Source organism: Ambystoma mexicanum, chromosome 8, assembly GCF_040938575.1.
Source record: "Ambystoma mexicanum isolate Mex_15411 chromosome 8, UKY_AmexF1_1, whole genome shotgun sequence".
NCBI classification, from domain to species: Eukaryota; Metazoa; Chordata; class Amphibia; order Caudata; family Ambystomatidae; genus Ambystoma; species Ambystoma mexicanum.
The window spans coordinates 1,623,349,958-1,623,363,937 of record NC_090929.1 but is presented as its reverse complement, the minus strand read 5'-3'; the positions used below and the strand labels follow the sequence as shown (position 1 = coordinate 1,623,363,937).

The window sequence follows — 13,980 nt, the reverse complement described above, 5'->3', positions numbered from 1 at the left end:
GCCTTCCAAGGTTCTCAAACTCTGTTAGACCTGCATATTACTTGCAGCTGGCAAATCCCAGAATGCTTCACCCCAAAAAACACTTACCAGTGCAGTAAAGTAGCAGCAGGGCCCCCGTGAAGGTTCCAATGACGAGCACAAACACTGGAGAAGCGAGAGAGCTGCCTCTCCCTTGCAGAGCCTTCAGCCATGCCCCGCAGTCAGGATAAAATCCAAGATGGCCGCGAGGCCTCTTAAAGGCTTAGTCTGTCCCCCTCCAATGAGTCCAGGGCGATCCTAGAGAACCAAGCTAATCCTAGGGCAGCTCAAAATTAAACACACAGGTGCAGGGCAGGCCCTTTCCTATGGTCCAGCCCAGGGGAGAGTGGTCACTATTCTATATGTACTCAAGCTCCGAGTCAACATGGTGGAGTCAGGAGAGGAAAGACGGACGCTATAGGATAGAGAAAGTTGTGAAAGCCTAGTGGAAGGACTGGGGTTGGAGAATGAAAGTGAGCAGATATACACAGAAAGGGTTAGATGAAAGATTGGAGAAAAGAAAGTGGGAGGAGAAGAATTTGTGAGACCAGAGATAGATGCACAATACGAGTTTGTAAAACCAGAGGGGAGGTAGGGATTGGAGTTTATGAGAGCAGAGGAGAAACGAGACTGGAAGTGGAGTTTTTGAAACCACAGGGGAGGTAGGGATTGGAGTTTATGAGACCAGATCGAGAAACAAGACTGGAAGTGGAGTTTGTGAAAGCAGAGGGAAGGTAGGGATTGGAGTTTATGAGACCAGATGGAGAAAAGGACTGGAAGTGGAGTTTGTGAAACCAGAGGGGGAACATTAACGAGCAAAAGAGTTTGTAGGATCAGAAGGAAAGAAAGCATTGGAAGGAGAGCATGAAACCAAAGAGGGAGAAGGACTTAGTGGAGAAAGATTAGAGGTGGAGCATTGCAAGAGTAAGTGGTAGGGAATAGACAAGAGGCTGGAGGTGGAGAACATCAGAAGGAGGAGGATAGACATCAAGGAAGGGTGGTGTAAGATATCAGGACCAGGAGGTTGGGAATAGCATGGACACTGATGCTGAAAAATGTCAGAAGGAGTAGGCGGGTGGCAGAGAAGGACACCAGAGGAAAGGTAAAGTGCTGGGAGAAGATTGGACAGAGGAGCATGACAGAGAGGGATAAGAGACGCAAAAGGTTTGCGTGAGAGGAAACCTGTCCAGGAAAGAGATAGAGGGAAGAGCACAGACCGAAATAAAGAGTCCTTACGGAGAAGTATTAAAGAAAGGAGACGGAGCAGAGAGCATACATTGGTGAAAAGTAGCACCAAAAGGAGCGGATTAGCCAGACAGCCGGAAGGTTCCGGCTAGAACAAGGTAAGTGATTGAGGTTGGAGGAGGACCGGGCAGGGACAGGGAGCCTACAATATGCTCAGCAAGTTGATGGGAGGAGAGAAAGGGAAGACCCCAGCCCCGGTGCTGATAGATGAGAGAACCCTTCTCCGTGGCTTGACCAACCACAATGAGATCCACTCTGTGTTGCGGCGGCCATACTGGAGAAAGAGCTAGATGTCCTGCTAGTGCAGAAGACCCACCTATACATTTCTATCCTTGATGTGATGCAGCAGAGCCTATGGGTCAGGACAGACGTGGTTGGTGATACGGAAAAGGTGATTTTCTGTTTTGGTTGATCGCATTGTCTTTTGATTGGGTAACCTGAATTATTGGAAACTATGTACATGTTTGAGAGAGCGAAGAGAGACAGAGACAGTGAGACAGAGACAGAAGTAAATGACTAGAGCCTTACCAAGAAAGAGCGCCACCCTGGAGAAAAAGCCTGGGGCTTAAGGTTTGCGCCCCCTATCTTTAGGACCTTGCTGTCACATGCTGCCCAAGACCGCTAAATACATGCATCTTTGATTTGAGGTCTTGGTTTTAGCTGCTTCTTAGCCCATGGTTCCTACATAACATGCATATTCATATTTTTCCCTCTGGTGCGGGCGGGGTAGATAGGTGGAAGGGGGGGTGCAACTTCTCTTATAGCAGGTGGAGCTTCAGTTTGGTCTTAAATTCCTCTACTGACTGGGTTGTCTTAACATACTGACTTTCTCTACGCCCTTAGGGTGAGTAATGGGGGGCAGCAGACTGACCATCTGAACTCGAGGTAGGTATGAAGGGTTCAGCAAGTGGCCCGTCAACTATTAAGGGGGATGGGAATTATGGAATTGTGTATAGTCTCTCAAACCCACGTACATGTATAGGGGCGTTTTTGTGGAGTACCGTCTCTCAGTCCGATTGACTTATAGGGAGCCATTTTATTTCAGTCACACTTTAAGAGTGTCTTGCCCAGTGAGCAGCAATTTGCCTTCCTGCTTGGGTATCAAAACGACACAGAGAAATACCAAACTAGTTCCACAGACAGACCATTTTTTAGAACACTAGAGGTGTGGCATGTAGATTAGATATTAATTTATTTGATGTAATCCTTGCTATAAGGGGAAGTCAGAGTGGCGCAACACCTTTTATTTTAATAGATATTTTTGGTAGCTAGTGATGAGACTGCTGCCCCCCACTTTAACTTTAAGGCGGGTATGGAGAAGGCAGTGTGTTGAGCTGCCTTTAAAGCCTTAATGCAAAGCTTAATATAAAGCTGTCTGGGCCCAGGGACCACACTATCTTCAACGTTATCTCTCCAAATACTCTCCCCCCTAGACTGCTGTGCTCCTCTGGCAGCAACTCCTTGTGTGTAAAGCGTTTTGCTAAGCAGAGGTCAGGGGGTCGCTCACTTTCTTCTGTGGGCTCCATCCTTTGGCAGTGCCTCCCCCTCGCCCTGTGCCTTGAGCAGGATCTTCTTAAATTCCAGAAGCTCCTTAAGACTTTCCCCTTTTCCCTTATGCATCTTCGAGCCTTGACCTCCCACACCAATTCTACCCAGATCCTGTCTTTCCACAGCACTTTGCATCTGCACACCCTCCCTCTGGAGACTCGCACTTACAACTCCCAAAGCCCGGGCTGTGAAGCACTTAGCATTCTAGCACTTTGTCCATGGCTCACCCACGGCATCCGACTCGCTGCACTTACCACCTCTTCCCTCTTCCTTTCTGCACTTGCACTTTCTGAAAACTTAGAAGGCATAATATGTTAGTCCCCCTCCCTCTTCCCCTTTTGCTCTTAAACACTGTGTTTTAATGTTGTAATTGTACTTCTCAAACTCCCGCCCTCACTCCCTCCATCGCTGCCCTGTGGGCACTTTGAAACAGTATATTCTTATTGTATAAGCAGCTAACAAGCAAACAAATAAATATAAATACAAATGGCTGTACCAAAGTTATCAGGGGGTTAGTTGATGGTTAGTGCTGTGGACCGCCTTTCAGACCTCAATGGATGTACAGGGGAGGAGAGTGTGGAAGGCAATCCTTCCAGACCCTATCGAGGATTACGGAGGTAAGCAATGTGGATTGCCTCTCAGAACCCAATGAATGTGGAGGCCAGTGGTGGTTAGTGCATTTCAGACCTCACTGAACGTCTGTAAAGGGAAGTGCTGTATACTGCGTCTCGGACCTTACCGGAGGTCTATGGAGGTTATTGCTTTGGATCACATCTCAGACTTTCCTGCTGTATGTCGGTGTACATGAGTGGTGTTGGCTGCCCATCAGACCATTCCAGAGCTAGTACGTCTCTTCATGACGAGGGTAGGAGCGCAGCGCATTCCAGAGGGAGGGAGGAGCCTGCGTGGTAAAACCCATGCCTCCCATAGATACTTTCTAGATAACTTGGTGATGCTGAGCAGGACGAACTCTGAAGATCTGAGGGTTCTTTATATGTTCCTTAAAGTAGAGAAGTCCTTGGTCTTGTAGGGTTAGACAGAGGAGCCTGAATAAGATTCGGAAGGCGATGGATGTCCAGTGTGGTTGTGGGAGGGTGGTGAGGTCTGCTCTTGAGTTTTGAGGTTGAAAAGAAGTCTGGTGGTTTTATCAGGCATTTGTTTTTTTGTGGGACCTTCTGCTGAAAGATGTGGCGCGGGCGGACACTGTTTAGTTAGAAGGATGGTGGGTTGTGGGAGGAGAAATATGAGGGGAATGCTGTGGGTGAAAGGCTATGCCAATGAGAGTAGACAATGGTATTAGTAGAGGAGCAGGACTTGGAAGGTTTGGGGGTGGGGGAGGAAGAAGGTTATCAGGTAGATTGACCTGGTGGAGAGATAAATGATGTTAAGTCCAAGGGATGAAAACAAGTTCTAAGGAGTGACATTTGTTGTGGGTTTGGTTGCAATGGAGGTGGGCAAAGTGAAGGTTGTTGAAGATGTCAAGGATAGCCAGATACTGAAGTAGCCTAACAGGATGATGTTGCTTGATGGAACAATATTTCCTCCAGGTTGTTGTGTAGATTGGCTATGAAAGATGCAATGTTACTAAGATAGCTCAGCGGGTTGAGCACTTGCTGCTGCGATCTGAGTGTAATCTGCGGGTCGCAGGTTCGAATCCCGGCAAGGCCAACTCAGCCTTTTATCCTTCCGCGGTCGATGAATGAGTACCAATTTCGGTTGGGTGATATTGTATGTAAATATGTGCTCTGTACAGCGCTTTGGATTAAGGCGCTATATAAATAACACATCATTATCATTATTATCATTACTAGGTGGTCTGTAGATGTCTTGAAGTAGAACTGCAGTGGATGGGTAGAGGAGGCCCTTTTGAGTAGCATCAAACGACTTGAATGACTTGAAGGACAGATTGTAGTTTGAGGTGGGCCACTACAGTAACACCACCTCCTCACATCACTGTACAATTTCGGCAGATAGATGTCAAGTTGTTTGGTGTAAGGTCATGTAGGAGGCTGCTGATCATGTTGGAGATACAGATTTCAGTAATGACAGACATCAAGATTGTTTTCAATGATGAGGTCTGCGATGGGAGCTACTTTGGTGAAATGGACCTGGTGCTCAGGAGGTGTGTCTCTAGGCATTAGGGATGGGTTGATTTCAGTGGGGGATACAAGACCGTCATTGGGGGAATGGTGGTTGGCAAGAGTGGGGATTGGGAGCGAGAGGTTGCGAGGGCTTCTGGAAGAACATTGATTTGGCTCAAAGTTTGGGTCCTGATGAAGCCTAGGGAAGAGGAGGACAGGGGTTGGAGGCTTGAGAGGTTATAGGAATACTTAATAGGGCCTTCATGGCAGAGGGGCCTTTAATATTGGCAGTAAGATCCCTTCTTATGAATAGCAGGGCAGTGTGGGAGTAGACGTTTGAGGGCCAGATTGAGGAGTTGAGGTAGTTGGATCACGGTCGTATTCTGCGCTAGGTTCAATTGAAATTGGGGCGGAGACAATTGGTGGTTAGTGTGTAGTACTATGCCTCACACCCTACCTGGGCTAACGGAAGGTCATTGCAGGGGACTAGCCATCAGGCATTCATGGACATAGAGGGAGGGTTGTACTGAAGATGGGCTCCCACACCTTATTTGAGTTATCGAGAAGTGTGGGCTATGGACCATCTCTCAGACCTCAATGGACGAATATGATATGATATGATAGATTATTTATAATGCGCTTAATACCCAGAGGTTTCTAAGTGCAGCCCCAGGGATCGAACCTACGCTGCTCCGAGTCGTCTTGCTTCCAAGGCGAGTACATTGCCCATGAGCTATCCTCCCATATGGCCAGTCGGTGTGTTGTAAGGCCCCCACTTCCTTTGTGGAGGTATATGGAGGTTAGTGATGTGCTGCATATGGACACGGTAGCTATGGCCTTAACGACAGACATAGAAAGTGGGTTAGTTAAAACCCTGGCTCCCTGCTGTTTTCAGCAGGTTTAATTGTTGGGCGATTAATTCATAGTTAATTAGCTCTTTCTTTTCTTTCAGCTGGAAAAGTGGTAATGTTTTCGAGTTGTGGAACTGTGAATAATCTGTCTATTTAGCATGTTTCTTTTACAATTGAAACCAGCGTGCACTGCTCTAGTACTCTCAGGTATGTTTGAGGTTTGTCTTCAAAATGTTTTTTTTTTAAACTATAAAAAAAACGATCAAATGGCGAGTGCAAATGTCACCGGTAAACCACCTTGCCTTTTAGACGTGATCCGGGAGGGGAGGTGGTAGACTACAGTATCGCTCAACCACTAAGACACACTAACAGTACATGGTGGCGACTGCCTCACAGATCCTAAGAGAGACAAGCCAATTTGACCACTCTCCTTACTTTCCCGTTGGGCTCCCCATTAATGCATGCTTGTCATCACAATGTTGGCATTTTCAACTTTCTACCCATTCCTCAAATACAAACGCAATGGGTCATTCAATTAATAACTTAATAACTCTCTGTTCCTTATAGCTTTTCAATTGGTGTTCCCAACTCTTGGCAAACACAAGAAGGATATAACTGTATATTAACCGGTATGATACTGTACAGCATTGTAACCTAAGCTGCAGAACACTCTTGATGCCTACTGCGCCCTGATACCCCCGGGTCTGGCAGGCATTACAAATATTAAAACAAACAAACAAGAAGAGAGAGCCCAACCGGCCTTACCGAGGGTTAAACTCGGGAGGGAAGGGGCTACTACTCAAGTCACAGTGCTTTACTTGTGGGTGCACAGGGGCTAAGATACCCCAAATGCCACACACATCTACGTAACAGGGCAGTGCCATGTGCTGTGTGTTTGATACCACCCCTTTGGGCCAACTCCGCCCTCTCCCCCGACAGGTCAATTGTGTAATCATAGTGACATCGACAGCGTTTACAAACAGGAGATATTTGGCATTAGATGCTATATACATCATCACATAGTGCATATATCGCATTTAGAAATGGCTGTGAAAGGTTGAGCAGAGAAAGCAGATGCCCTGCCTGTGTGCAGCTGTGCAGGAGGGGAAGGGTTCTCCATATATCACATTTAGAAATGGCTGTGAAAAGTTGAGCAGAGAAAGCAGATGCCCTGCCTGTGTGCAGCTGTGCAGGAGGGGAGGGTTCTCCATTTATTGCATTTAGAAATGGCTGTGAAAGGTTGAGCAGAGAAAGCAGATGCCCTGCCTGGGTGCAGCTGTGCAGGAGGGGAAGGGTTCTCCATTTATTGCATTTAGAAATGGCTGTGAAAGGTTGAGCAGAGAAAGCAGATGCCCTGCCTGTGTGCAGCTGTGCAGGAGGGGAAGGGTTCTCCATGGCTATGAAAGGTTGAGCAGAGAAAGCAGATGCCCTGCCTTTGTGCAGCTGTGCAGGATGGGAAGGGTTCTCCATTTATTGCATTTAGAAATGGCTGTGAAAGGTTGAGCAGAGAAAGCAGATGCCCTGCATTGTGCAGCTGTGCAGGAGGGGAAGGGTTCTCCATTTATTGCATTTAGAAAAGGCTATGAAAGGTTGAGCAGAGAAAGCAGATGCCCTGCCTGTGTGCAGCTGTGCAGGAGGGAAAGGGTTCTCTACAGCCTTCTGCAGGGTCCAGCGGTCTGGTGATTACTAAATGGAGCGCGCACACACACATGCATGCACGGACGTGCTGGAACCATGGGCATTTTCTCCATGGTAAATGTAATGTTTCAGGTGTTCGTGTCCTATGCAGGGGTGTTGCTAGGTCTGGAAAAGATACAAGGCTACACTAATGTCAGCGCTGTCGGGACTCGGGGCTACCAAGCTTTTGGTTGTACCGCCTGAGCATCTATCCGGGACTACAACCAAAAGACCCGGGGCTACAGCCGCCTCAGCCTTCTCCCCCCACCCCTCCTAGCAACGCCTCTGGTCCTATCCATCATGGTGGCTACATGGACACGGGTAGTAATGGGCTATATACTTCAAGACATATATATCCATTAATGCATGAAACATGTGCCAACAGATGCAGATTCTATGGCTAATATTCGACCTTACAAATATTCATGAAATTAACACTTATACATTTTAAATCCAGCATTTAAAGACGTTCCATGGTTCCAGCACGTGCGTGTTCACCCCACCTTGTAGTCTGTGAAATGTATTGATTTATTTGGACATTTGTATAGCGCACCAAACCCGGAGATAGTTGGTTACAAGAGTTGCTTAGATAGTAGGTTACATACTTTGGTTGCATCTTGCATTAGGTTGCGGTCTTACATAGTAGGTTACATACTTTGGTTGCATCTTGCATTAGGTTGCGGTCTTACATAGTAGGTTACATACTTTGGTTGTATCTTGCATTAGGTTGCGGTCTTACATAGTAGGTTACATACTTTGGTTGCATCTTGCATTAGGTTGCGGTCTTACATAGTAGGTTACATACTTTGGTTACAGTGGTTACATCTTGCATTAGGTTATGGTCTTGCATAGTAGGTTGCATACTTTGGTTGCATCTTGCATTAGGTTGCGGTCTTGCATAGTAGGTTGCATACTTTGGTTGCATCTTGCATTAGGTTGCGGTCTTACATAGTAGGTTACATACTTTGGTTACAGTGGTTACATCTTGCATTAGGTTATGGTCTTGCATAGTAGGTTACATACTTTGGTTACATCTTGCATTAGGTTGCGGTCTTGCATAGTAGGTTACATACTTTGGTTACATCTTTCATTAGGATGCGGTCTTGCATAGTAGGTTACATAATTTGGTTGCATCTTGCATTAGATTGCGGTCTTGCATAGTAGGTTACATACTTTGGTTGCATCTTGCATTAGGTTGCGGTCTTGCATAGTAGGTTACATACTTTGGTTGCATCTTGCATTAGGTTGCGGTCTTGCATAGTAGGTTACATACTTTGGTTGCATCTTGCAATAGGTTGCGGTCTTGCATAGTAGGTTACATACTTTGGTTGCATCTTGCATTAGGTTGCGGTCTTGCATAGGAGGTTACATACTTTGGTTGCATCTTGCAATAGGTTGCGGTCTTGCATAGTAGGTTACATACTTTGGTTACATCTTTCATTAGGTTGCGGTCTTGCATAGTAGGTTACATACTTTGGTTGCATCTTGCATTAGATTGCGGTCTTGCATAGTAGGTTACATACTTTGGTTGCATCTTGCATTAGGTTGCGGTCTTGCATAGTAGGTTACATACTTTGGTTGCATCTTGCATTAGGTTGCGGTCTTGCATAGTAGGTTACATACTTTGGTTGCATCTTGCATTAGGTTGCGGTCTTGCATAGTAGGTTACATACTTTGGTTGCATCTTGCAATAGGTTGCGGTCTTGCATAGTAGGTTACATACTTTGGTTGCATCTTGCAATAGGTTGCGGTCTTGCATAGTAGGTTACATACTTTGGTTACATCTTGCATTAGGTTGCGGTCTTGCATAGTAGGTTACATACTTTGGTTACAGTGGTTGCATCTTGCAATAGGTTGCGGTCTTGCATAGTAGGTTACATACTTTGGTTGCATCTTGCATTAGGTTGTGGTCTTGCATAGTAGGTTACATACTTTGGTTGCATCTTGCAATAGGTTGCGGTCTTGCATAGTAGGTTACATACTTTGGTTACATCTTGCATTAGGTTGCGGTCTTGCATAGTAGGTTACATACTTTGGTTACAGTGGTTGCATCTTGCATTAGGTTACGGTAGTTATACATTGCATCAGGTTACTATGTGCTGGAGAAGTACTGTGTCAGCTACAGACTGGTTAGGACATAGTTGTTACAGCCCGAGGAGGGTCACTTCCATTTATCTTGGGAAAAGAGCCAGGTTTTGAGGTTGATATGAAATTGATTTGAGACCCCCCACTCCCATTGTTCTGTCCAGAATTAAAGATCACTTGAGGGGCAGATTTTGTAAAAGGATGAGGGAGGCATGTTTTTCCGAATTGGTTCACACTGGAGCAAAGTACATTTCAGTTGGGATAAAGGGTTTAATAGTTGTTAAATATTCAATATTTTAGGCTGAAAAATTGGGATTTTCCCTCCAAAATAGAGAGAATTGGTCTGTATGCACCCCATAGTATAAAGATAGCATTGGGTGAAGGGCAATGGCCGCCATATCCTCTTAGGAAATAGTGGTCCCTTATTTGTGCAAATTATGCATTCTTCAATTTCTCGGTTATTAGCCGAGTCCATATTGGAGTTAAATTTACCAATGTACTGCAACGATCCTCGGAAGAATGGTCGCTGATTGATTAAGGAGGACTAATTACTCACCAGTCTTCCGGAAGCAGTTGGCTCGCAGCGTGCTGCTCCGGAGGTGACCCACTTCCCAAGACACGCAGTGATCCTTGTCCCAGAGGCAGCGGATGCCCTGCCCGCCGTCCGCACACAGCTCCTCACTACGGAACGCCTCACAGTCCGGGGGCTTGTAGATGAGTATGTCGTTCAGCAGGACACTGGAGAAGCCACCAAACACGTACATGGATCTACGGGAGAAAGCAGAGGTGATTACATCCTGCAATCAGCTTCCAGTCCATGTACACACACACCAATGGTTTCCAGAGTAAGCACGCCGACCACAATCGCAAAGAATAAGTTGAGTAACTGCAATTCGGGAACCGGGGAATCGTATGGAGTGAATGAAGCAAAACATATATTGAATCACATACCTGCTAAAGTTCTAGAACATACACAAGCCTTGTGATACGTAGTTCAGGAGTTGCTTACTACCGGCTACCTTTCTAGTAAAGTGGATCAATCCTGTACCCTGCCAGCTTCTCTACAGTACCAGTCCCATTTTGATCTCTACTCTGCCTTTTAGATTGGTCTCCAAAAGGGACAGCCATTTTGCAGCCCTGGCCACCAAAACGTTTTTAGTTTACATTTATTTAAATCAGTGGTTGAAGTGTACGAAAAGAAGTAGTGGGACTATGCTTCCTGCTGGCCTGCCCCCACTCCCCTCAAACCCCATCGGCAAGCCCCCTGCCATACAAGCCCCTAAACTATCGCGCAAGCTGTTTAAGGGAATTTTCAGTGAAGTGCAAGTTTCAACTTCTTCCTACACTTTTATTTTCAAGCTAAACCATTCTAGAACGGTTTCTTTTTCAAATAAAAGTATAGGAACAGTCAAACTTAATTAAAAAAAAGTACAGGAGCACCGCTCCAGGCCGCTCCCACCCACTTCGACCACTGATCTAAGTTGATAATTCATCTAAGTCTCAAATGGTTCTAGTTTCTGTAGGCAGTTCCGGTCTATAGCACCCAGAGACCTCTCGGAGGGTAATGAAGCACTATGCAAAGGTATCAATCACCCGCTGTTAAAACTCCAAAACCTGAGCCAACGGTCTGAAACAGCAGCAGACGAAAAAGAAGTAGTGCAGCTTTCCACGCAGGAAAACATGTGTGCGCAGAATGCATATATGAAAGCATGTGGAAACACTTGTGAAAATCTAATGAGCCCACTGTTAAAAAAAAAAGAAATATACATATATATATATATATATTGATTTCTGAAGCAGCCAGGAGCAGGCAAAGGGTGGTGTATGATGGTACTGAGTGTGGCCTAATAAGGGGGAAGCAGTGGGTTGTCCAACTGCGGGCCTGGAGGGCCGGAATCCGGACAGGTTTTCAGGATCTCTCTCATTAATATTCATGAGAAAAAAATGTGCATTCATGTAGAATCATTTTATGCAAATGTATCTCATGAATATTAAAGAGGGGTATCCTGAAAACCCGCCATGGATCCAGCCCTCGAGGCCTGGAGTTGGACTCCACCACCCAAATGCCAGGAGAGAGCTGGACACCTAGGCGAGGCTGGGAAGATGGGAAGGGAGCAGGGGAATGCCCAGTTGTTAGGTAAGCGAGTAGGGCCCAAGCAGCAGGCACCATGGGAGCACAGGAGCCGCAGGGGGTCAGAGTGAGAAAGGAGAAGGAAAGCCCTTGGGGAAATGAAGCGGAGGTTTAGCCAGTCAAAGACACACAATCTCACATGTTCCAAAATATAGTCACTTTTATTCTCAGAAAATGAAATCTGTTAAGAAAAGTAAAGTCCATGCTGTATCCCCATTGTGATATGCTGCCCCAAAATCCTCTTCCACACAGGATTCATGAAGGTTCAAAGAAAAATGTTTTTAAATTGCTACGGCAGCCAATAAAGGGGCAGTTTAATGCACTTTCTGAAAGCGACATGTTCACCACTGGGCTGCTTCCAGGAACATCTGTAAATTGACTCTGCTGTCAAAAAGGAGACATTTGCACTTTAAGCTTCTGCAGAATACAGGAGTGGAACAGGATGTCCCCTTTCCTTTTTCTGGAGTGTCACTCAAACTCTGCTCCACCGTTCACTCAACGCTCATTCCATCCTTGCCAACATATGAGAAGGAAGGGGGGAAGCGGGTCATTGTTATTGTTTATTTGTAAAGCGCATATTCACAGGTGACGTGCTACTAAGCGCTTCAAGGTGTTAAGGGAACAAGGGTATACAGTGGTCAATCTTAGGCCTTGAAGATTCCGAATAATCTAACAACAATAACTACCATACTAGGCCAGAGGCATATCTACTAGTGTAAGTGTGTGACAAAGAGTGAGGGGAGAAGGGGGAAAGGAACATACAGAACAATAAACTAAAGTACTAGGCCTGGCAACATTTCAGATTGCTTGGTGTATGCAGGTGTATTTCAAGCACGGCCAAACTAGGGAGGGGAGACAGAGGGAGGACCGGACAGACACACTTGCTAGGCCTAGTACATTCAAGGTTGTACAAGTGCACAGAACAGGAAGTGTGAGGGAGGGTGAGGGGGAAGGGGACAAGTCGCCCAGTCCAGCAGGGGCCTGAGTTACGTGCAGAGTGGTTGCCCCTCTCATGGAACCTATTGCAGTAGTGCAAGCAGAGTGCAGAGGCCCGGAGGCAAATGCAGGACTGGCGGGGGAGCATGGGACCTGTGAGGCTCTGGAGGTGCACCAGACAACCAGTCAGGGAACTGAGCAGGTTAGGAAAGAGAAAGAAGGAGGGAAAAAACGAAGAGAAAGGAGGTTAGCAGAGCAGAGGGAGAGAGAAAGAGGAAGAGAAGAGGAAGGTCTTGAGGAGTTTCCAGAACCTACGGAGGTCCGGCTCAAGACAGAGAGGCTGGGAGGCTGTTCCAGAGGGAGGCGTGTACAGAGGATAAGGATCTACCCCAAATCTCTGTTTGGAAAAATGGCTCACCCGCAAAGAGTTGGAGGAGGCCGAGCAGAGGGCTCTGGAAGGACAGTATTTGGGAAGAGAGCATTGTAGATAGTAAGAACCCCTGACCCAGAAAGCCTTATCCAAGGATAAGTCTTGCAGTTCTTTTCTGGATAAGTTGAAGAAGTCGGAGAGTAGAAGTAGGAAGATTGAGAAAGAGACTGTTGCAGTAGTCCAGTCTCGAGAGAGTGAGGGCTCCGGACAGTGAGCCTCTGGGGAAAGTTGAAAAAAGGTAGAAATCCTCTGAGGAGGTGCAGCTGGTAGTCAGAATTTTTGGAGATGTGAGAAGAGAAGGAGTAGAGTTGAAGATGACCCCCAGATTTGTTGCCTCACTGTTGGGTGGGGGCGCAGGACCAAGGGAGGCTCTCCAGAAAAGGCCGTATAGAAGCCCGTGTGATAGCGAATAGCAGCTGCGAACTTGATCTCCAGCAGTCTCAGCATCCCAGTGTGAAGGATGGGATTACAAGCGCATGCCACCATGCCCTGCAATTGTCTGTTTCAAAATGACTAAGTGACTTACAGATTTGAGCCCTTTTTTAAAACCACATTCCATGAGGTCAGCAATGCTGAGCACATCATTTTACACTTGACCATTGCTTGCCTGGACTTGGGGTGAGGGAGGCACAGGACATACCCCCAAACCCTGTGAATAGAATGTGGGTTGAATTCAACCTAAGGGCAAAATTGCCCTGTTTTTGGGAAATACATAATTATAAATGTTCCTTACCCCGTAATAGCATTTCTGGTGCTTTTATCTGTTTAGAGTCATATGCTAGTCAATTTTGCAATCTAGTGATTGGTCCGTAAAGGTAGACATCGACAGGGGCATTCATTTCATGCTATTTCTACCATACTTTGTAGGCGTAGTATGACACATAGATGAGCAGGCACCAATAAGAAAGGGAATTTGGAGTGGATAGGGAAGGGAGTGACCCAGGACGCAGATTGTTTGATAAAGTCAGAGGAGCATGG

At 46.3% G+C, this 13,980-nt stretch overlaps 1 protein-coding gene across 1 annotated transcript in view; it reads right to left on the bottom strand.

The window, feature by feature from the left end:
* ATRNL1 (attractin like 1) overlaps positions 1–13,980 on the bottom strand; it is a 2,575,823-nt gene that overhangs the window by 1,668,667 nt on the left and 893,176 nt on the right. Inside the window, exon 12 of the mRNA XM_069611898.1 lies at positions 10,062–10,273. Within this exon, the coding sequence (XP_069467999.1) occupies positions 10,062–10,273 (212 nt within the window). The remainder of the gene's footprint in view (positions 1–10,061; positions 10,274–13,980) is intronic.